At 37.9% G+C, this 25,882-nt stretch overlaps 1 protein-coding gene across 1 annotated transcript in view; it reads left to right on the top strand.

Annotated features, from left to right (window-relative positions):
• The first annotated feature begins 461 nt into the window (after nt 1–461).
• Nucleotides 462–25,882, top strand: part of nalf1b (NALCN channel auxiliary factor 1b) — a 177,146-nt gene continuing 151,725 nt past the window's right edge. Inside the window, exon 1 of the mRNA XM_055214571.2 lies at nt 462–2,149. Coding sequence (XP_055070546.1) covers nt 1,481–2,149 — 669 coding nt within the window. The 5' untranslated portion in view covers nt 462–1,480. The remainder of the gene's footprint in view (nt 2,150–25,882) is intronic.

Below are 25,882 nucleotides of genomic sequence, written 5' to 3'. Positions count from 1 at the left end.
ATGTTGTCTGTTGCTCTCAACAGAACATGGGGGTTTAAAGGGACACTTTATATTAAGGACTGTGTTCTTGGTAGGACTCCAAGCAATTCAACCTGACAGTGATTTGCCCACTGTAACGATGGAAATTTAAAAGCTCTCATTCAGATGCCATCCCTGTCACGTTTAACACACCAACACAGAAAGAAAGACAGACGCTAAACGTATGTTGATTGCGCACTGCGCGTACACTTTGTTTGCTTTGAAGCGCCGATAACATTATCGTGCGCACAAGGTTAGTCTGTTAGAGGGCAAATATACAGTATCTCTCTCTCATTCTCCACTCCTGGTCTTTACACACACACACACACACACACATACGCATGCACTCACTCACTCACTCACTCACACAAACGCCTCACGTTTCCGCGCTTGCTTTCCAACGTGCCGCTTTGACGCCCAGATGTCTCATGTGCCCGGCTCCTTACACACATGTTACACGGTGCATACTAATAAACTTCAGCCTGAACGGGAAAAACGAGATGAACGAAACATAGAAATGTCATTTCATCTCTTTCACACGTTGAGTCTCCTCCACTCAACACGTTGACATCTTTTCCTTTTGCCTTTGCGCAGTTGAAGGACATTACGCATTGCATGGCACCTCCAAAATGATGTTTATTAACGACATTACGGACATCTTTTAATCAGTTTATTTCGTTTGGAGCTTGAAATGAAAGGATCGTGCGTCGTCAGGTCTAACATCGACGTTTGTAAGGACTTTAAGGGGGCGAATGGATCATAAGTGGACTAGGAGGTACAAGGGAAAGGACGAAAAGATGACTGGCTTTTAAATGCGCAATTATATGTCACAGAAAAACACACAGGTCTGAGACGTGCATCTTTTTTTTATTTGCCAAATGTGCGTTATGAGTAATCTCTCGTATTGAAATGTCCATTTTATTGTCATAAACGAACGGGCGCGCGTGTCTGTGCGTATCCATAGCCTGTAGACTAGATCTGTGTTACTGCGCCAGGATGGAGATGACGCAAATGACCCAGCTCCCCAAAAAGTGTTTCAAGACAAACATGGCGGCAACTTAACACAGGACCTAAGACGATGATGATGATGATGATGAGTCTCGCTCAGAACAGAGAAGATCGAAGGCAATCCGCCCAGAAACGGAAAGAGCAGCTCGTTCAGGATCTCGCCTTCCCTTAAGGAGACGCAGGGACACAGGCAGGTTTGGGAACAGCAGCTGCTGCTCTCCGAGGGTCTATGGGGAGAGGAGGCAAGAGAGGAGGCATGTTGTCACACAGAAGTCGCTTTTTCTCCGGGGAGCTACGCGGAATAACGGCGATATGACCGCGCGTGGCTTCATCTAGCCGATCGACTCGGATACAGCCGCTGTTTAAACGGGAAAATTTGACATTTCAAGTCAATGCATTTTGTGGCAGAGGAGCCGTCGCGGTGGAGTCGGCCAGTGCTGCTCTTTGCTGAAATATGACCAGGGGTGTTTGGACGTGTCGGCAGCAAGATGACGGCTTAAAAATCTGGTTTGCACCCCGGGAGGACGAAAAGCCATTATTCACCGATTCAGAAAGGGCCCAGAGATGGCGACTGTCCTTAGCCTCTCTTTTGTTTATCACCGTTTTGCTCTCTGATCATCTGTGGTTCTGCGCCGAGGCGAAATTGACGAGGACTCGAGACAAGTTCGCCGTCATGGACGCGGTGGAGCACACGAACCATATACATTCACCCAGCCATCAGCCCGTCACAGAGCAGAGTCTTATTTTTATAGGCAATTCTACCAAACCTCTGTTGAGACTTGAAACTTGTCATCCCGACAGCCTCTCCAAAAACTGCTTGACTTTCGCCGACGCGCACGACGTGTGCTCGGGCCTTTCCGAGTGGAACCTGAGCGATTTCTATCTTTCTTTTTGTAATTCCTACTCTCTTTTGGATTTGTTTTACGGGTTTACGAGTCCGGACAATTTGACCTGTAGCTTGGACGTGGCTGCTGGCGGTAACATATCGGGATGCAGCCGATGCGTTCAGGCTTACCAACTCTACGACCGACGAGCTCAGGAGACATATCGAGAGTTTGAGATTATGGTTCAGAAATATGAAACGGATGTATATTCGGTGCGGACATGCATGGAAGAGTGCACGGTAGGAACATGATACCTTTTCATCTGCATTTGGCCGGGTCATTTTCTGTTTTTATAAACCGCCACGATGAATAAACATCGGCCTTTCATATTTAATGTATGCAAAAGCGGTACATGTGTTCGCCCGCGATCTGCCGTTTTGTCATCTGCGCGCGGACGTGGGGACACGGTGCGCGCGCACTTGTGGATCTATGAGAAAGGTGAAGGCTGGTTTTTGCTCTCTTTAATAAACAACTTTGGGTTGTTTAGAAGAAAACGTGTAACGAAATATGACTGCGTAAAGCGCCCATCCCGCCTTGAAAACGTTATGCAAATGTACTATAACGCAGCTGTGCTAATGCATGATACATGACAGCAGTAATGTAGTGGGTCGTGTCTACATGACAATATTGTGATTTCAGGTGTATAGCTGCTCTCATTGTCAGTAATTATATCTGGAGGCCTACGATTCTAGGTGTCCTATCTGCAGGGTAGCAGTGGGGAACAACACAAAGATTGCGTATCCGTATGTGTGTGTGTGTGTAAGAGAGAGAGAGAGAGAGAGAGAGAGAGAGAGAGAGATGGCGCAGTGCTTTATGGAATTTCAATAACGTTAATAGAGCAGTAGTGATTGTCCTGTGTAATCCTCGGAAGGAAAGCTATTTTATTCCCGCCTTTGTTTAGGTGTATTTCCTCTTCAATCATAGCGCTGAGTAACATTGCTTTTGCACATACATGAAGTAGGACTGCACCTCTTAGCCTGCACCACTATAGGGCATTAGACTACTAAACAGATGCAGCAGTCATGTGGAAGGAGTACATCAGCTGTAGTCAGGGTCAAGGTTTGGAGCTCATCTTCAATGTGATGTGAAAGGGCAAATTGTCCTGCCACATAACACGTTAGACTACACAGTGTTTAACTGTGTGGCAGATTGTTGCATCTCTCTTTCTGTTTCTCTATTTTTATGGCCCCTCCCCCTCTCCCGATCCCTCTTTTTCTGCATTTGTGTAGTTTTGTTGAGCTTCACAGACTATAGTGGGTTGTTCCCTGTCCATGGTGCTGAAATCTCTACTTAGTGCATTATATCCACACATTGCAATGCAACAAAAATCGTTTATCTTAAATTCCACTCTCCTTTACACTAAGTAATATTATGACACATTCACTTCTAGTTGCTGCAGATTCATAACATAAATTTTATTTTGACCCATGGTTGGATAAAAAAAGACAAACCAAACTGTTAGTTTAAATAAACCTAGAAAAAAATTGACCCTGTTATGGGTTGAAACAAACCAGCAATTCAGACTAAAACAACCGAACAAAGGTTAAGTTACTTATAACCCTATAGTTAGGTTTGTACGTTTTATACCCAACCATGTGAAAATAACCCAATATTTTGTAGAGTGTCTATAGAGCACAGCATGACTTCAAGGTCATAGGTTGGATTCCAGAAAATGCATGGAAAGAAAAATCACTTTGTATTAAGGCATCTGCCAAAAGCTTGAAATGCCAAGAATTTTTTGTTTCCATTTATAAAGTAAACCAGAAACAGTAAGCATTAATAAGGAATCGGTCATGTCCTGTATGATTGTACCTACTCGCATCATTAGATTGTTAAGACGCTCATAGAATAAACTCTTCCAAATCTAAGTGCCCAAAGTTTAAAATCCAAGCTTGTTATGAATGTCAGTTAAATAGCATGTATTTGGAAAAAAATTGAGTTGTAATCTTCTATCTGTGTAAATGTCTGTATATGCGTTAGTAAAATGGAGTTCAGCAAAGTATTTGGAAACAAGATATGAGAGAGCTTTGTGTCTTGTTACCACGCTTTAGCCTCAAACAGAGTCCCCGCAGATCACCCACAGTCCACTGATCGTTCTTATCCATATTGCACACATAATTGGCAAGCACTTTCTTGATATGGAAAGCTTAAATCTGATTGGCTTCATGCAATCTCCAGAAATAAGGTTACGATTCAAAGGTTAAGAAGATTCCAGGTTGAGACAGTGAACACAAAGTAATGACTCACCACTGAAACTCCCGAAGTTGGCAGAGTTAATAGCAATCCTAAAATCTAGGAACAGACCTGTGTCTGTGAAATAAATACTATTAGGTTCCCTTATTTCTACAATGTATTCTTTATTTTCTTATTTTTACACGGCACTCACGGCATGCTTGATTCTGATTGGCCAGTCGCAACATTCCAAGGTACAGTATGTTATTCCAAGATAACAACCACCTGAAACTAATAACACATGGTAACCACAATGCTGCAAATCATTTTGACAGGTTCTGTTTACTGTATAGTAAAGTAGAAACAAAACTTTAAACTCGACGTGACTAAATTACTGTATACAACACAGTAAGCGCGCATCAGAATCTAAACTGCGGCTGATAAATCCTTATCAATAACTTTGCATATTTCTATTGTGCTTGTGAGGTTGCTTTTACATTCACGTAATGTTAAATACCACAGTTATATGATAAAAAAGCTTTGTTGAGTGTTTGACCTTTCAAACGCAACTTGCCTAAATTACCGTGTACAACACAGTAAGCGGGCATCAGAATCTAAACTGCGGCTGATAAATCCTTCTTTATCACTAACTTTGTATATTTCTACCGTTAAATTACAGTCATGTTGTTAAGTGTTGTACCTTTATTAATCGTTTAATGTTTTTAGTACATTAAAAGTGTCAAACATACGTGTTTAGACACAGACGTTACGACAGGACATATCAAGCAATCTCTTCTAACAAAGCAATAGTGAAACGCAGTAACTTAAATAAAGCAAAATGTCTTACTGTGTATACGTTACTGCTGTGTCATTTTTGTCAGATCCAATATTATTGGTGCTTTTAATCACAGTCTCTCTGAAAATCCAGCATCGACTTGCTTCTTTACAAATGAATCCCACACGGTTCTTCTACAACCCAAGACTCCGTTTCCATGGTTACTCTATCATAACAGATCACCGCGTCAAAATAAAAGTCTCTCAGAAAAAAAATATTTAAAAGTAATTTTGGTTACATTTGGCAATCTTTAAAGACATGTTTACTTATTGTTGAGACACACGTGTGTCACGCGAAGATGTGGGCAGGGCTACAAAAGTGGTCATTGTATTTGGCTTTGGGGAGGTGCTTCAATTCTACTTTGATATCATATTTTTTCGAATTCCACACTCGGCTGTAATACTGGCTTGGTGCCAAAAACTGTTATATTACAGTTGCACGGACGTTTTCAGTTTTGAAACTTGCAGGTTGTTTATTTAAGTATGATGACTTCTTATATAACAAATTATCAAGTTAAAATTGAGTATTTGATTCATCGCTCCTTTAAATATAAATATGTATTTTAATAACATATATGACATTATATTTAAATCAAATAGTGTGTTCGTGACATTTAAATGAAAGTAAACAGGAAGGTCTGCATTTGTAAAAAATTAGCAAATAAAATATTTCGAATCAATATTTAATGTTCCTTAACTAAAAGGTAAACAGCTGTGTAATAAGCGGGATAATGTACAGGCAGCCGGATGTTATCATGAAATACAGGACCTGATCACACTGTAAGGGCTTATTCCTGATGGGATAACAACCTGCTGCCTATACATTATCCTTGTAACATTTCAGTAACCAATAAAACTGTTGTTGATTATTTTACATGTCATCTTCTGCCCTAGTGGTTGGTTCTGGCCCAGAAAAAAAAATGTGTTGACCAGAATTTATACCATTGGTCATATGTCTGGCAATGCAAGACTCTTCCCAGGAGGACTTACTGGAGGGATGCTTGTTCATCCAAGGATTTTTGTCGGTTAGAATAAATTTGATTGAGTGATGTTGACTGACAGCTGCTGGTGGATAAGAGCCCCAGGTGTCCTCTTTGGAAGATGAACAGGTTTATTTTAAAGGGGCAGTAGCTGTAGAAGAAACCTACCTTACCTTTTTATTTACCTTTAATAACTGGCACTCAAAACCAAAACATCAGTATTTAACAATTATGAAATCAAAAATCCTTACACTGTTTATTAAGGAAACGTTAGTAATCGAAATATTAAATACTTGTGCATTTTATATTCAAATTATTGGTCCACAGAGAAAGACTGGAATTACCATTATAATATCTTATTGTTTTCTACATGTGTTCGAGTGGTTTTGCATTGCAATACAGTATGTGTTTGAAGCAAAACTCATCTTTTTCTGTCTATCTTTTATTCGTCACCTAATCAGCGAGGGGAAAGCAAGCCGTTGATCACGTTGGAGCAATCAGCGTCCACCTGAAGACATAAAAATCTCAGTACAGGGGAACTAGCAGTCTTTGAACACAATCTAAATTGCAAATCCGTTCTTATGTCCGCCTGACCTTTGCATAAGCAGCGCACTTTGTCTTGAATTGTGGAATGTCAATTTAATGACCCCTACACTCCTTGCACTGAAATTATGTTTTGGGAGAAAACAATCATATCTCGCTTTGTCTCTTTTCTCTCCTTTCTAAAAGCATCTTTTCTGCTTCGTCTCTCTCTCTCGCCACGTGTTTGCTCTTCCTCTCCCCTTCTGTGGCTTGTGCATTGTTGCACACAAGTGGGGATATAATGATATTTTTGGAGAAAGGCTACCCTCTTCACAGAACGAGTAAGGGTGCTTTATTCACTGCCTAAGCCACGGTGACTGCATAAAAACCAGAACCTAGCCCTCTGCGTCCACTTTCTTGGGACATTAAATATGAATGGGACTAAAGAGTCGTAGTCTGGCAGATGTCTGTTTGCAGGAAAAATTAATGAGACGGAAAGACGGCAGTTTCTAACACGCTGCCCCATGTACGTATCCGGTAATGGTACGGTAGTTTTGGTATTTTTTTAGCGATTAACATCCCCCCGTGGGGATCCCTCAGACTGACGTGAGGGTGTTTTAGAAAAGCAAACCAACCTGGATTTTTAGACCTGACAGCATTATGTACACATGCACAAACACATTTGTTCTCCAAATTAAACACCTGAGTAATTTATGCGCCGTCATGAGAAAGGTTCTTTATACATGCACGTACCAGACTGTAAATATTGCTTAAGCTCACCCACCTACCCACACAAAAGCCTATCTTAGCCTACTTTCTAACAAAACATTTTTTGCATTATTTAGAAAAGTTACTTGTTTTATTTAGTGATAAATTATCTACTAACCTGTCTGGATGCTGCAAACAGGACAATGCTTTTTGGGGAAACCTAAAGGCTATTTGTCACTGCATATTAAACTAGTATTTTTACATCCAAAACATATATCACCTTTGACTTATACTATTATGTATTCTACCCAGTCTCACGAAATTTCGTTATATAGTCACGTAATTTTTTTATTCTTTTTTCGCGTTTTTTTTCGTGATCATATAACGAATTCCTGTTTTCATGTGATTATCACGTATTGGTTACTCAACTGCTTTTTCCTATTTTATTACCATTGTTGCTTCGGTTTAGGGTTAGATTTGGTGCTTGCATTAGAATCACTTTATGTATTGGTTTATACTATTTTTTCTGATTTTGTTTTATATTTCGCCTGGCGTTAGGGTTAGAGTTGGGTTTGGGTACGGATGTCATTTTATGTAAATCTAACCCAAAACCGAAGCAACAATGGTAAGAAAATAGGACAAAACAATTGAGTAACCAAACCAATACGTGATAATCACACGAAAACAGGAATTCGCTATACGATCACGAAAAATTTGCAATAATATTACAAAAAAAAAAAATTACGTGACTATATAACGAAATTTCGTGAGACTGGGCTGTATATATTTGTGATAGCCACCATCCACAGGTTTCAAACATTTGAAGAGTTTGGTTCCAAAATGCAATAAATCCATTTTGACTAATTTCGGTAAAAACGTGTTTTCTATACCAAGAAAGTGACCAGATGAAAACCACTATTTTCTGTTACAAACTTTCACATAGCATCTTTAGGTTATAAAAACATAAAATATTCAAATCCATAATTTGATTTTCAAAGATTTATTATAAAAATGAATTCAAAATGCTATAAAACTATTGAATCAATGTATAAATGTTCATTCATCTTTGCCATGTTATATTCATTTAGTTGACTAGTGGTATACATTGATTTAAAAAATAAACATTAATGGCATTAACCAAAACACTTACTTTGTCATATTAAGAACACTAGCTGTCATTGCTGCCGTTATACTTCGGACGTTGTCGCTGAACTTTTTTGAAAACCAGAACACCAACAGAAAACCACCACAGGTTTATCGATGCCATTAAAGTATTATTTTGTTTTTGTTTGTTTGTTGATCACAAAATACAATATGAGGGAAAACTAAGATTCTGTGTACTCAACGCGCCACCATTGTTTGTTTACATTACGTGGAATGGTGGGCTGTAATTTGTGGAGCGGATTTATTGCGTTCTGTAGAAAAGAAGGACTGGCGTTTATCGCGTTTTGTGAAAAAAATAGAGAAAAGATGACAGAATAACACGGCGGATATTGTATTTTGCGTAAAATTAAGAATTTACATTTAAATACTGACCTACTAAAATAGCAGTAACTAATTTTTTTAAATGGTGTTAATCGCATTTTGGAACCAAATATCTAGAACAAGTGGTGATATTGGCAATCTCCGCTAATAGAGAGATACACCGGATAAGCGGTTTTCACCCACACATACTGCTACTCAAATATTTTTTAAGCACTTTATGTATTTATTCATGTCACAGACACCCAAATGATCACATACTGTAAGTACTACAATAAAAGTTATTATGCAGTGTTGGGAACATATAGATGAAATACTATCACCACCGAAACTGTTCTCTTGTATACTGCAAAAATATGACTTGATACTTACTATTTTTGTCTTGTTTTTAGTATAAATATATAACATTTCTATTATCAAGAACAAAAAAAATAAGTCTAGTTTTTAAACAAAAAGTGAATCTTTGCACGAAACAAGCAAAACAATCTGCCAATAGGGGTAAGAAAAAAATATTTTTCTTAAACACTTATTCAAGAAAAAATTGCTTACCTCATTGGCAGATTTTTTTTTTGTTGCTTGTTTTATGCACAAATTCACTTAAAAATTTGATATTTTTTGTCTATTAACTAGCCCTGTTTTCTTAGGCCATTTTGCTCATAAAGAAAATGCATCTAAACTTAAGAAGTTTTACATATTTGTACTAAGTAACAAAGTGTATCTTGGCTGCAAAGTGTCATGTGATTGATATTTAGACTAGCACCCTCAATTGTGCATTTAGATGCAATTTGTACTTGCTATGTACAGTATATAAAGTATCAGCTCTCATGTTTTTAGCCTCCAGCTTGTTCTCACTTCCCAGTAGAAAAATGCATATTTGGTCTCACACAGTATTAACTCACGCTGGGGGCACAGTGAGGAAATTCAAAACACACGGCTGAAAAAGTAAAGCATATTCAACTACAATCCACCAGTCTATCCACAGTCTATACTGGACATACCCACATATAAGGTATAATGTACAGGCAGCCGGTTGTTATTGCAGAAATAAGCCCCAACTCTGTGATCACTATTTTGCTATAATAATCAGCATTATAGCGCTTATTGCGTGGCGATCTACCTCGTAAGTAAGGTAAGGAACATTAAATATTGATTTGAAATATTTTATTAGATAATTTTCAACGAATGCAGACCTTCCATTAGGAAAACCCATTTACTTTTGGTTTTAAGGTAAGATAAGACGTTTAAAAGTCACAAATTTAGTTTAATCATTTGTAAATATAATGTCATATATGTTATTACAAGACAAATATATATTTAATTTTTGTGTAATATTAAACTGTACCTGTGAAATTTATTTGCAGCATGTGTTATTAGTTTTGATCTGTCGTTATTTGGGAATAACAAACCTGCAAATGTCGCAACTGGCCAATCAGAATGAAGCATTTCAAGAGCAGTGTAATAAGCAGTATTATATTTTGGCAATATTGCTTAACCGCACCCAGCCTTACCTTCACACACACACACACAATATTTAGTAGAGGACGAAACTGGCAAGTGCAAGGCTTTAGTCTCCTCAAGTGGCCAATAATCTAGCCCCGCAGGGTTCATCGGCCTGCATCTCTGCACTAAAACCAACCACACGGTCATGAACACACAGTAACCGAACCTTTCATTTAGCCCTGTCACTGCCAGAGCAGCAGGTAGCTCCTTAATCCTTTCCAACTAGAGCGGTCTCCAAATCGTTGAAATCAATGCTTCCTACTTGAGTCCTCTTTAACCTTTGGTGAAAAAAGGGTTGGTGGAGAAGTGCGTCTTTGGCTCAGAGCCTCATATGGCACTCCGTGTCCCTGGAGTTGGCTTATCGTCCTCAGCCCTGGGGCCGTTTTGACACGGCACAGAAGCTCAGCGGAAAGCCAGAGGACAAAGCCAAGGATCACGATCCTGTTCCACTGTCACCGCGTGGGCCAGAGTTGCGCTCGCCGCCCGTAGGGCACTCATGTGATCATTGTTTTCCCCTGCCTGGAACACTTGTAAAACCACAAGCAATTACTGTCAGCATTGTGCACACATGGGTATATTTACCGATGTGTTGTGGTGGGTTGCCATTCTGAAACGAGAAAGATATGAAAGGGTGGATAAGTGAAGCTGGAAGGGAGAAAGTGTCTTTTCCCCATCGCAATGAATGGTTGTAAATTGTCACATGACTAGAGTAGTAGAGCATTCATACATCAGGGCCGTCGCCAGAACATACAGAACGTGGGGGGGGCATTTTGTTTTCATGGGGGCACATTTCAGAAAAGTGAGAAACAACAATACTTAAGGGGTAGCAATAAAACAAACATGATTACCTTAAAATAATCACAATGCGTAAGGACAGTAAGAACTCAATCTTTCCTCTCATGTTGATTTTTGCACTTAAGCTTTTCTCAGACATGAGCTGATGATAGCACAATGCGTTAAATTATCTGATTTAAATTTTAAAGATCGTTTTTTTAAGTTACCGTTGTTGAAATCAGTAGTACGTTTTCTGTGGTTAAATACTACTGAAGAGGGTGCCTATTCACCAAGAGAGAGCCAGAGCGTTCATACGTAATGAAAGTGAGCAAGTTCACGCAATTTAATTTTTTTTGGGGGGGGCACTGCCCATTAATGTCCCCCTTGGCGACGGCCCTGTCATACCTGCTTTCAATTATCAAATGATTTGGTAGAAAATCAGACAGCATATTGAACTGTGTGTCCAGTCCAATGATGTATTGATTATATTATATCCTACTTTATATTAACTCTTTCCCCGCCATTGACGAGTTATCTTGTCAATTAAGAGAAAACATTGCAATACCGCAATTTTGAATTTATGAAAAAACTGAAGCCAAAATGTTACTTACTAATTTTAAACTCTGTGTATGTTTTGATAATCGTTCTGAATCTGATCTCTAACAAAATTCCTTCACAAAAATGCTAACTCATTTTAGCTTTGTTTCTAATATTTTTTTTTTGCTAAAGCAGAGAAAAAAATATAGATAGTATGAAACTTTTTTCCCGTTTTGTTTGTTTTTTTATTGTTAGTTTGAAAGCAGAGGGTGTGTTATTTCATTTGATATATTTGTATGTTTATATATTTTTAGAAGAACTTTTTTGTGGAAGGCATTTTGTGAAACTTTTGTGAAAATCACAAAAAATGCTGGTGGGCAACTTAAAAAAAAGGCTGGCGAGAATGAGTCACTAAAATTTATAATTTGCATCAACACATCATCAATATAATAAAATAAGCTTAAAAACTCTATAACCTTTTATTTTTAACCATTTAAATTCCTCATCATCCTATTCTTTGACCAAATATAATAATATTCATGTGCAATGGCTTTTTGGTTTTCCTCGTGGCATTTTGTGCAAGATTTTAAAAATTATGAACTCAAAAAAATTTTTTTAGACAAAATGTTTAGATTTTTCAACACAATCTAATGGCAATTTGTACATATTTTATTCGTACGTATGTGGTTAATTTGTATGAATTCATACAACCAAATTTGTACGATTTTGTGTGATTTACTTTCGCCCCTCTGATGTTGGGTTTAGGGGCAGGGTAACATTATTGTTTTCTTTCTAATAAACACACCTTTATACGATTCACTTTGTACAAATTCATACGAATTAGCCAACTCGTATAACTTCCTGTGAAATCAGGTTCAATTTTTGGCTCTAAAACACATGCAAAACACATATAGAGAAGCTACGGTAGCTGCCACAGGACAAACATGTCAAAGTCTGAGACAACGTATGGACAAAATGCGCTCTGTTAAACAGTTTGTCCATTTAGGGCTACTGTAGAAACATGATGGCGACTTCCATGTAAGGGGACCCGCGGTGTATACTGTAGATAAAAACAGCTCGTTCTAAGGTAATAAAAACAATACAGTTCATTATGAAAGGTCTTTATACACCACTGATAATATAGTTATGTATATTATATTGTATTTCTGTCAAGAGATCCTTCTAAAAGTTACACAATGCACCTTTAAGTGATCACTACACATTTAGTGTTTATAGTGTACTATGTACATAAATGGTATTGCATGTATATGTGGGTAGTTAAACATTAGCTACTTAGTACATGTTTCTAGTGCAGATACATTAAGATACATAATACAAAGTGGGACCCTAAACTAAAAAAAAATTCTATGTGCAGGTTACATTATGCAAACAGGAATATTTTATCATCTCACATCATGTACTGTTTGAACTATGATTGGCTGAATGTTACGTAACACTACAGACATAACACATATCACACTCACAGACACACACTTTTCCCCCACACACGCATTAAAGTAAACAGGCAGTAATTGTGTATCTCTGGAGTGCTGTTTCCTGCAGGTCCAGACCTGGCCTTCTCTTCCGGCCTAATTCAATTTGCAACCTCCTCATTCTCTCTGCTGTAGTTGGTCCCTTCCTCCAGCACGAACTCCCCCCGCCTTTCTCCCTCCCTCCCTCTCTCTCTTTCATTCGCTCACCCTTTCGCTCTGTGAGGTTACATCACTTATCTCCTTCTGTAGCCAAAGTCTTCTTTTGTACCCGCTCTAGCAGCAGAGAAGTGATTTTCTCTCAGACCTTCACTTTCTAAAACACATCTCTTACTATCCGTATGTTGGATTCACTTGATATTTCTGCAGGCCCAGTCAGATTTTCAGGGTTCCCTCAGGATTGACTCTAGAACATGGCAGTTAAGACAGGTGTTTCTTCTGTCTGTCTTCCTGTGTAAGTGTGTGTGCTGGGGGATTCATACCTTGACAGCTAGTTGTTTTACTGAAGTAATCCTACCTTCGGGCTACAGTATTGGAGGACATCTCTAAAATCTAGAAATCTGCTTTCTTATCATGGATTTAGTTCAGGTTCTTACGTTAGCATTATTCAAAAGCAGACGAAAAGTGATGTAATCGCACCGAGCTAGCTGCTACGCAAATGTAAAAAAAAAATATATTTTACATTTTTATGTAATTCAGCAAAATTACTGTATTACTGTAAAAAGAATATAACAATAATCAAGTTTATTAAAAATTAGGTTCAGATTAGGATTATAGAAATTACAAATACTGTATAAAAAACTAAACATTTTACATGATTCTTTTTTATAGATTTTCATGCAGAATGTGAACCGAGGGTCATAAACTTAATCCTGATTTTTATTGTTTCATTGTTCTATTGGGTTAATAATTAAAACTGGCCATGATGATTTCATAATGTTCATTTGTAAACCATTGGTTACTGTGCTTATTTACTGTACATATTAATGAGGTCAATAACATTGATCAGTCAAGCTAGAGACAGGAACAGGGCTTGTTTGACCATCTGTAGCTACGTCAATCCGTGGTTACTAGGGGTGGAACAGTACACAGAAGTCCCGGTTCGGTTCGTACCCCGTTTCAGGCGCCACGGTTCGATTCACTTTCGGTACAATGGAGGAAAGAGCAAAACGAAAATGAAGAAGGCTTTTTTTAGTACTTAAGATAATCTTAAAAACATAGGTGTCCTTATCAGTGTTATTTTGAGATGTCATGAATATGAACTGAAATGCATTTAACATACTATCTCGTATTCAAAAATGTATACCACTTTAAGTAATCTTGTACTCATCTTTCATACAAATATGGGTTCAAATGTATTACAAGTGTTACCTAAATACATTTTAAAATTACATTTTGGCCTTATTTCATATTAATGTACTAAAGAACAAAAAATAGGCTTGTAGGATGAATTAATAGGTGTGTACGACTAAACGAGGCGCTGCAAGAAACGACAAGTGGATGACGTCAGAGTAACGCGAGAGCGATTTGAAATCAGCCTCCTCCGCAAGATTTCTCGCGGTACTCTGACGCTGATGGCGCTGCGTAAAGTTGAGCACACTTTAAAAAAGCAGCTGAACTCGACAGAACTGCGCCTCGTCCATTAATTGTATATTAGCAGGACAATTTATCTCCTACTTCTCAGCATGAGAAATACAAGGTGTGGCGGAGCGTGTGAACTGACTGAAATGCATGTGTGTCAAGGTGAATGCGTGAGACTTGAGAGCCCTGATTAGATGTATTTCCACTCACATACCTAACAACTGCTGAACAACGCCGACGCACAGTCCTCGTCTTTTCCACCACTCTCTCGTCTGTACTACTGTGACTGGAAAACTGAAGTTTTGCTAAACTTGCGATCTTAAAGAGGCCGGCGGAGCGTCTAACTCTTGTGGAACACCACTTGCCATCCTCGCAATCGCTGCTCACTAACTGACTGGACCGGCGTCGACCTGACAAAAAACTGCAGAGTGCCAGAATGTAGACGGGCTCTGATAGAGTGCATACATAGGCGGAGCTCGGCTGCATCGGCGCCAATCAGAACTTCAGAGCTAAAGCGGGGCAACAGATTAGCTGTCCATAAAGAACCCGCGTATCTAACAGTAGTTCCGCATTACATTAATTCTTTTGCACGCAAGGTTTTTTTTATTTTCATACCGTGTATTCTCCGTTTAAATTCATGCACCGAACCGTGACCCCCGTACCGGTTCGGTTCGAAACGAATACATGTACCGTTCCACCCCTAGTGGTTACATTTTAAGCCTTAAACATCAAAAAACAACTGAATGGTCTTTACAAACTCTAGTTCATGCATATCTCTGTAAATGAAACACAAACACAAAAATATATATATATATACCAGTGTTTCCCACAGGATTTTGAGAGACTGTGGTGGTGATGACGTCACACGTCGTTTAGCATATATGTGACGTCATCATGTTGTGTTTACTCTTTGATCTGTCATTTTAACACAACTGAATGCCTTTTTAAATATGAATTGTTCTGTTGTCTATAAAATACTGACTAAACACGACCCAGTAACGACCCACGACCCATTAAAGGCGGAGTCCATGATGTTTGAAAGCCAATGTTGATATTTGAAATCACCTAAACAAACACGCCCCTACCCCAATAGAATCTGGACCTTCTGTTGATAGACCCGCCCCACGCATACGCAACCCGGCATTTGATTTTATTTGATTGGCTATAAGTGTGTTTTGGTAGTCGGCCCGTCTCCTTTTCCAACGCATTTTTCAAACATCGTGGACTCCGCCTTTAACTCCAACCAGCTGTTTCTTTAACTGCTGCTAAAAACGTGACATTGTCTGACAAAATCACCATACATTTATATTGAGGCCGTAATGATGTTGCTCTTCTCATCAGTGTTGTTGTGTTATGAGCGCTTTTTTATTTTAAATACGAGTGGTAGTTTTATTGTATATCGCATATAGCGCAGAAAATTTGAGGCAAATTTAGAGAATACACTATTGTAGTTACACAGAGTTACGACTACACAACACATGCACAGGCATACCGCATCAAGGGTATGTGTGGGAAACACTACTGCTAACCTTTCGTTAAGTCTTGATTTATCTCGATCATCCGTCTTCTCTGTCAGTAACATCCGTTACTGTTTAAACTTTATAGTCTCTCTAGTAAATCTGCATGTGATGTGAAAACACACAGTGTTTAAAAAGATCATGGGAAAACCCAAGGTAATGGAAAGGACCCCTTTCCTTGTATTGAAACCTCCCCACCTAAGCTCATAAGTAAATTATATACATTATAATTTACAATATAAATAAAGACATAAATAATGTTATAACGTTAATGTTAACATTATAACGTTATAAATAATTCAGGCAAGGCTAAGGATTTTTTCTATTGGGTTAGTCGGTTCAAATATTTTTACCCTGACAATATTTTCACTGGCCTGTAAGGTGGTCCTTTGTTAATTGCTAGTGTATAAAGTCGGAGGGTTAAAATGAAAAGTTACCTAATGACCAACCTACAGTATGGTAACCCAAACTTGGAATGTAACCTCTGCACTTAACCCATCCAGTGAATAGTGAACACACACAATGCAAGTCATGAACACACACACACACACACACACCTGGAGACCGGGCAGTGGGCAGCTATCAATGCAGCACCCTTGGAGCAAAGGGGGACAGGTGCCTTGCACCTCAGTTGCAACCTTCTGGTCGTTAGACTCAGCAACTTTCAGGTTACAAGCCAGACTCTCAGACCATTATGCCACGACTGCTCATCAACACATAATGCTCACCTTCAATTACACTTCAACTTGGTTTATTTTATTACACTCACCTTTATATTTTCCAGTGTGTAAGTGTGATTCTGTCTTTTTTGCTATAAATTACTTCATGTGAGTGACATCACTGTGATGTCACTGAGAGGCTGCTGCTGTGGCGGGGATGATGTTTCTTGTGGCGGCCGAAACAGTGTGCAATAACAGAAACAATGTGCACCAATAAATGCAGGTAGAGCGATCATGAGAGTAGAAAAGCAATTTCGATGCCATAAACCAAATGAGATGGGTGCACAGGTAGAGAAGCACTACATGTTTGGAATTACAAGGCATTTTTGTAATGGTACAAAATGTATTTTTACATCAAGGTACATTTTGCAGATATGGTTTACACAACGCTATTTATAGTACAAAAAAATTCAAGGACAATTCCCTGAAGCAGTCGTGGGTGAAGTGCTTAGTAACTCTAGTACAAGTAGACCTAGTACTGTATGTAAATGTTTGGTTACCTTGACTCCATGACAAATACGCACTACGAATGCACTCTTAAAAGTAAAGGTGCTTTACGATGCTATACTGTAGGACAAACATTTTTGGCTTAATGGATTTATAAAGAACCTTTAAAAGGTTTTTCATAGTGAAAAGGGTTCTTTAGATTGTAAAAAGGCATTTCTTTGACTAAATAGTTCTTCAAGGAACCAAAAATTGGACAACCGCAGTTTTAAGCACCTTTATATTTGAAAGTGCATGCTACTTTGAAAAACATAATGCATTATAATAACAAATGATAGGCAGAAAATGGGGTCTTTATGGGGTAGTCACCATTACAAATGTCCTAATATATACCATTTAGGTAAAAATGTGTACCTTTGAGGTACTAATACACACACTCTTTGGTACCAGAATGTACCTCTGAGGTACTAATATGAACTCTTTACAAAGGTACAAAGGTGCACTTTTTGAAGGGGTGCACCCATTGACAGAATAGCTAACGGCATAGTATCTGCCTGGTGTCTGGTACTAATTTTCATAGCATGTAACAGGGTTGTAAGATTTAATTTACTTCTGTCTATCATTTTGGGTGTTTTCTGATTGATAATGATGAATCTATAATCGTAGGCACAAGACTCAGGTTTCAAACTAATCATGGTCTATAGGGACTGAGGTGGATGTTTAGCTGGAGGTGCTGTGCTGTAGGTAATTAAGAGTGGGGTGTAATGGTTATTATGAATTTGAATAAAACAGAGCAACTCATTAAAGCTCTCTCCTGGGAAAGCTGTGAGTGAAAGAACAGGATTTGTTTATATGACCCTAGGATGAAAGACTTCTCAAATTTGACTACTAGTCACTATAGTTGCGTATACCTGTGAGCTTTCAAGAGACACACATCATGTCAGATTCACTGATGAGGTCATCTTGCACTTTTCATCTCTTTTCATCTTTTCTGAAGGCGATGTCTAGTTTAATTAAAGCATTGTTGGTTTTTTGTTGCTCAAACAGCAGAACCGGAGGGAAACTCCACGTCATTGGAAATGGCAGCGTTTGTGTCTCACGAGAAATCATGAGTGTCTCGTTGACACGGCAGTGTTTTCGTCAGCGGGTGTTGGAGGGGGATTATAGCTTTCGAGAGAGCTGTGTTGATTTTAAATACATTACTTTATATTTGAAGAGTTTCGTAGCATAACAAGATAAATCAATTTTTTAACATTTTTGTCAAAACATGTTTATTTTTGTGTTATCATGTTATTCTTTTGTTTTATGGTGCTACTTAGCTGTATTTTTTAAGTTATGAAGGTTTAAATCAAAACAAACCAACTGCAGCTGCACTGAAATTAATTGGAATGCACAACCAAAAAAACAAGATTTCTGAACAATTAAAAAAACAGTGGTTATCTCGTTTTGCAACGAAACTCTTCATTTGTATACTTTAGTCTCTTATTTTTTATTTGAAGTCAACACAATTTTAAAGAGTATTACTATATGACTCTTAACCCATTTTGTAAAGGGTCATGTCCCGAATACCCAAACAGCAAAAAAATACATTTCTCTGGCCAAAAATATATTTAAAATATATGCTAAATACATTTTGTAGAATGTTATGTTTAATTGAATATATTTTTGAATTTGGAAATATATTTAGTTCATACCTTCATATATCAAAATATATTTCAAAATGTATTTCAAATACATTTCTAATATTACATCCCATATGACACTTTTTTTCCCCCTAAATATGTTTCAAATATTTGCTAAATACAAGTTACTTTTATAATGTATATTTTTGAAATTGAAAATATATTAAATTTTAACCTTTTTAAAACTTGCATGTTTACAGGTTCTTAACATAAACAAAATATGACGTAAATCTATTTTCTTAGATTAAAATATATGGAGGGCTAAATATGTATTTTTATTTCTTCAAAATGTATTTACTTTTAAAATATATTTCAAAATATACAAAAAATATAAATAATATATATAATATATAAAAAATATATTGGTGAAAAATATACTTTGTAAACATATCCCAATATATTTTTCAGCAATTTTTTTTTTTTGGCCAATTTTTAAAAATATATAAAAAATATTTAAATAGATGTTTTTGCCGTAGACTATGGTTAATAACATTTTTTATGATCTCTTGAGATAAAGGACTTCTTTTAACATTTAAGAGTCAAAACGTCCTCCCCGAAAAAGTAAAATATTATTCACCAAACTTAAAATCACCAACTTAAACAATATCTATATGCAATACCGCATTCTAAATTCCTTTAAAATTCTGTTTAAAGAAACAATGTACCTAAATATAAAAATTCTCTCCCAATTTACAAAAAAATATGTTCTTTCCAGTTGACTAAACAAAACAAACAAACAAATCATTAAAATGCCGTCCTTCCACCTTCTTTTATGGTACTCAAAATGGCGAAGCTCATGACAAAACCTATGCACCATGTGAGAGCCAATGAGATTTTAACTTAATGATGTGTCGCCATATTTGAATGTATCACTCAGATCTGCTTGCCTACATTAAACATATTAAATATTAAACATTTCTCTCCCAAATGTATAATATTATTCAAGTAGACATTTATTAACCTGCAGAAATCATTTGGACAGTGGTGGCCGGTGACTTCTTTTTTCGAGGGTGCTCGATGCGAAGTTTGTCAAAAAATGTATGTAGCCCATCAAGTGTGGTTCGTAATATCAAAATATGTGTTCTGCGCGTCGACTGATCCTATGTGCATCACGTGTCTTGTCAAAATAAGTGCTTGCTGCAGATGCGTCTAAAGGGTTTATGATGAAAAAGACGCTTAAGTTTGCCAGATACTCGCATAATCTCATGTGTATTCAGAGTTTAATATTAAGGGAGTGTCATGGTTCACATGACGCAACAAACACATATTTTGAAAACATGAGCAACACACATGACACTCCGACCACATAGTTTGAATTTGCACCCCTCAGATTAGCAGTCACAAGCTGCCACTGCATTAGGATTACTTTAATAATGCATGTATGTTCTTTTTAAACCAATTTTTGAAGTATCATATAGGACAGGGGTGGCATTCCTGGTCCTGTAGGGCCACTGTCCTGCGAAGTTTAGCTCCAACCCAATCAAACACACCTAAAAAATCTAATCAAAGGCTGCATGATGACTTGGAAATGACTTTCAGGTGTATTTGATTAGGGTTAAAGCTAAACTTTGCAAGACAGTGGCTCTCCAGGACCAGAAATGCCCACCTCTGATATAGCAAAATGACAGAATTGTACAATAAAATGATTTGTTTGTTTTCAACTGAAGAAAGGAAGTCATTTACATCCGGGATGGCATGAGGGTGATTACATTTTTATTTTAGGGTGCGCTATTCCTTTAAAAATACAGCTGACTATATAGGCAATGATGAGCAAGACATCCTCTGTTTTCCAATTTATTCATACATTCCTGTTTTAGACACAACAATATATACCAGCATTGACTTTCCACATAAAGCAAACACTCCTGCCATTTTCGCACCCAATTTCCCATAATGCAGGTTGTTGACTGAATCATAAGCCAACAGCTGTGTCTTTATGCCGTTGTGATGTCTTGCAGCATTTACATACAGTTGCCTTTCTGCTTACATAAAATTGCCTCATTACTCTCTCTTCAGCGTTGGCAGTGTCGGTTCTGTTCTGCCGTCGCCTCCTGTCCGACATTACCAGTAATCATGTCATTTCCTGTTGACTCCTTCCCGCACATGTCGTGGAGTGCCAGTCTTTTCTCCGCGGCTCTCGTTTCCCATCTGGGGATGGAGACGGTGCTTTATCTTCCCGCCGTACTCTGCTTATTTGCGGCTGTATTCTGCCGCTGGGCCGGCGTGTCAAATGGATTACGGAGCAGAATGAGATTAAGGAAAACAGCGTGAGAGTGTGACCAGCCATTATGACTGTTTCAATGCTAAATGCCTCTTTCACCCAAGCTAGTGCAGCAAAGCGGGAGCGTACAGTGGCTGCTTTATTGATGCATGAAAGTGTATAACATACACGTTGAATTCTTCAGTGTCAAAAATGTCCCGTTTCATTCCCTCTACCCGTAATACCTAGTTTGCTTTTATGGTTGGCTTGTTGCATATGAGAGTTGGATTATCTTCAATTATTCCCTTCGTTCAAATGAATATCTTCATTTTGGAATTTTTCATTGCTTGAGAGACTTAATGTAGTCAGTTTCATGTTTCACTTCAGCTTGGGATTAGATGTTTCTCGTAAAATGTCTGGGTAGAAATTAAGAAAAAATTGAGACAATTTAATAAGACATACGAGGAGCTCAGATGCAAATGCCTCTAAAAGCCTCTTCTTTCAAAAATGAGATAACGATATTAACCCAATGCTATCGGCACATTTTAAAGTTGTTCATCAAATACAAATAAATCTGCTTAATCCCAGCCTCGGGTCATTCAGAAATACCGGTTTGTTGGCAGAATCCATTAAGAGGCTGATAAAAAAGGCTCATTTACAAGAAAACATGTCAGACGCACTTAGTGTCAGCGGTGCGTGTGGAGACTGGAGACTCAGAAAAACGATTAAGACGATAAATTTTTATTACAATAATACAAAGAACTGGCAGATAGGCATGGAAACACATACTAAATACGACTGAGACCGGACAAACACTGGGGATAACAGGCGAGTTTAAATGGATAGGAGATAATGAGGATGATCATTGTCTGGTTAGGATGATTGAAGAGATGAAACAGGTGAGGGAGCATGGAGGATGATGGGAAATGTAGTCCTGAGGGCAACAAATGGTGAAAACAAGGGAAATATATATTTTAGCGTTTTGAAGAGCTGAAAATAATCGCTCACAAAGTGATCCAGACATCAAGGTTCTTCTATATCTTTATTGTTGTAGTTGTGGTGTAGTCTGAGGTAATATCTTAAAGAACACCTGTTTCATTGCTAAAAACTTTATTTTTGTGTATTTTGGTATAATACAATGTGTTCGCATGGTTTATGGTTTAAAAAGCACATTATTTTCCACATATCGTACATTTTTGGTGCTCCGCCAGATATCCCTGCCTTCCTCAAAGCTTTGATTTTGTACAAAGCTCACCAAATGTGACGCTGTTTTAAAGATCAGCTCACAATGCAATGTCCACCCCAAATACAACATTATGCTCCAACACTATATTTCATCACATATGTAGTTGATTGTGCTACCATCAAATGTACTAACTCCATATAAAAAATGAAAGCTTTTAACTGCTACAGTAACTGTGATTTGACAGGTGTCGTCAAATCGCCGGAAGAAAAATGAACGACTTTCTGAACGTTCTAAATGGGGGCGGGTCTTAAGGCGAGATGATTGACAGTAGATGATAATTTTCTTTGATTGACAGCTGCACAGGATGAGCTAACGTTAGCTTGCTTTGCTCATGTTCGTAATAACAACAACATGATAATAACTTTCTATGTAGTATGTTTACCGTAGTTATACAAAAAAAGCTAAATGATGAGCTACAACTAAGCCAAATGATGTTTTAGACATGTTTACCATTTTACATTACCTGAGTCCACGGAAAAACTGGGCTTAAAACAGTACTCAAAATCTTCCTGACGAAGGTGCTGGCTGCATATTAAAATTTTCGAGTAATCTGTCGCGTTGATGTAAACAATAAAAACTCCCGGTGGCCTGAATTTGTTGTTCTTATATCCACATACTGCACATGTTCTAGTCATCTTTTATCGAGGGTTTTGGTGAGACGGTAAAAGCGGAGTTACTCTTTGGTTGGGTTCGTCTGCCGGCTAACTTCAAGTTGACTTGAGTTGATTTGAGAGCAGGTTGAGTGATAAAAGAAGTTATTAGGCTTGTTCAACTTCATGCGGCACCGCAAGAATCGAGAGCCGGATGACCTCAAAGTACCGCGGGAGCGATTCGCGAAATCATACAGAGGAGTTTGCTTTTAAATCGCTCACCTTGACGTCATCCGGCTGTCGGTTCTTGCAGTCAACAAACCTGAAAGGCGGCATCGGTTAGTGGGTGGAGCTAATGACTCAGTTTCGCGCAGTGCATTCTGGTTAATTGAGTCCATCAAAGACCGTTACGAAAATTAACACACTATCAATCTAATAATCGAAATTATGCAAATTTCTTTTTTTCTCATGTAAAATGCAAAATGGACATAAACTAACTGTGATAACAGGCTAAAATGTCTAGGGTTCAATTTTGCTTTAAGGGATAAATCTGACGCACACCGTAAAACAATTATATCAATTCATACAGAGCTAGTAGTATATACAGCTGTTTAGAGATACACAACCAGGTATCGGATCAGTATATATCCGTATCTGCCTATACCCTGAGCCCAGGTATCGGAATCGGTTATGGAAGGAGAAAAAGGGTATCAGAACATCTCTACTTACAAAGATTATGAGTTTTAGCCAAAATAAGCAAGCGACATGAAGTACATTGTATATCGATTATTAAAAATAATAATAATAATAATAATAATTTTATTTTTTAGGAGCATTAAAGCGCCGCTTTTGAAGAGTGCACATTGTGTGTATGTGGTCTACACTGTGAGAACCCCGTAGTGGTGTAAGCAGGAATAATGCAAAACAACCGAGATCAAATATAGAAGAAAAAAGTTGTCTTCATGGATTAGTTATACTAATAGGCCTACTGTCTACCCTAATATCCCCGGGAATCTCTTTTTTTCAGACTTTGGTATCTTGAGAAATCGGATATCAAAAGTTAATATTTTTTTTTAATTAATCTGAATCTTTAGAAGAGGCACATGTTACAATATTCAATATATTTCTTTGTGTATATGCTCTGATATAAAATAGTAATATGAAACAGACGGTTCCAACTCAAAATTCTGATCGAATGAGCCAAATTTGAATCTAATGTAAAATAGCGGATATTGTAAAACACCTGTGACTGCACATCAATTGGATTTTATCCGAATGTGGCAAGTTGCAACGTTGTTCAGCAACCACGGATGGCTAAACACCTTTTTGTTATTCACCATCACTTAATAACAAATTTTTCATGTTTTGACTCGTTTGAGCCATGTCCTACTGTTTTTGCATTAATTCATGTTTCACTGCTACTCTTACATTTATAAAATGAAGCACTTGTGCCTACCAATGCTATTACGTTTACACGTTGACGGCTTGTTTCAAAAATAACTTCGTGCACACATGTCAGTTTTCAGAAAAGTGTTAATTGACATGTACCTGTATACCTGTATATACCTGTACCTGTATATATGTCGTCAGAGCATGCCAAACCTCTAGGTGGTGGTGGAACGAGAAGCTCAAGCCCACGTAAGCCAATCAGAATCCCGGAAACAGCAACAAATCACTTCCTGTTCCTCTTTTGAACAAGGTCGCACTTTTGGCACATAGATATGTATAAAGGCTAGATGTCTCACCCGCGCTACTGGCCAATTGAGTGGAACGTCCGTATTTGGCGGCCATCTTACCACAGGTAGCTCACTCAATCGTAGCATTGAGTTTTAATGGTGCAGGTACTTTTAAATGACCATAACTTGCTTAATTTTCTACCGATTTTCAAATGGTTTGGTTTGTTATAAACATCAAAGATGTACCTATGACATTGCATACTTATACAAGAAAAATAATTAATGAAACATGTTAAAGCATCCAGAATTATAGCCACGTTAATAACGTTTGTAAGAAACCAAACCGTTTGAAAATTGGTAGAAAAGTTATGGTAATTTTAAAGTGCCTGCGCCATGGAAACTCGGTGCTGCGAGTGAGCGAGCTGCCTGTGGTAAGATGGTCGCCAGGTGATGACGTTAGAGACTCCGCTGTGACACATCTAGCCTTTATACATATCTATGCTTTTGGCATAGGTGCGAGCTTTGGCAAATACTGTGACGTTGGCTGCCTAGACATACGTTTGTCTCAGTTTACATGCAACCGTGTAACCGAAGATTTTCCAAATCTCCACTCTGGCCGGAGTTTAAAAAAATAATCAGATTCAGAGGCGAGTTCTCCGTTTGCGTGTAAATGAAGGGCGCAAACTAATGGAAATGTCTTTTGAAATGTTTTTCAAAATAACCATGTACGTGTAAACAGGGCCTTAGCAAATATATACTTTACAATTAATTTCAGCTTTCCTGACTAGTGAGTAGTTGCTATAAATTGTAAATATAAAGTGGAATTAGCTTAAGTTATATCAGTTTTATTTTTTATAATTTATAGAAACTAATTTCAGATTGATTAAACTAACAAATTAGCGTTGCACACCTGTAGGTGATAGATAGGTGCGTAGGAGAGAAGACCAATAAACTATCATAAGTGCAACAAGGAATTTTTTCTCTAGTGATTCACACATTTTTACATTAACACAAAATGTATCGTCATACTGCCCTGCCCTTGTTTCTATGCGCTTTAATTTGCTGCACAAATCTATAACACCCAATACCTAAACAAAGGCTATAAGAAACAAGACCTCGTCCGATGCGAGCCAGCATGTGAAGATAACTGCGTTTGTGCTTGTCATTAAAGACATTATCAGCCGATAGGAGCAGACTGGACATCGGGAGATGCATTGTGGAGCACTCGTCCTAATGTAAACACATCCTTTATGATCCCAGAGTCTCCCAAAGATCACTATCACTGTCAGAGAAAATAAAGATTGTCCAGCAGGATAAA

The sequence above is a fragment of the Misgurnus anguillicaudatus genome, chromosome 17, assembly GCF_027580225.2.
Source record: "Misgurnus anguillicaudatus chromosome 17, ASM2758022v2, whole genome shotgun sequence".
NCBI lineage: Eukaryota > Metazoa > Chordata > Actinopteri > Cypriniformes > Cobitidae > Misgurnus > Misgurnus anguillicaudatus.
Note: the sequence above shows the minus strand (reverse complement) of the source record. Positions and strands in the feature narration are given on the sequence as shown.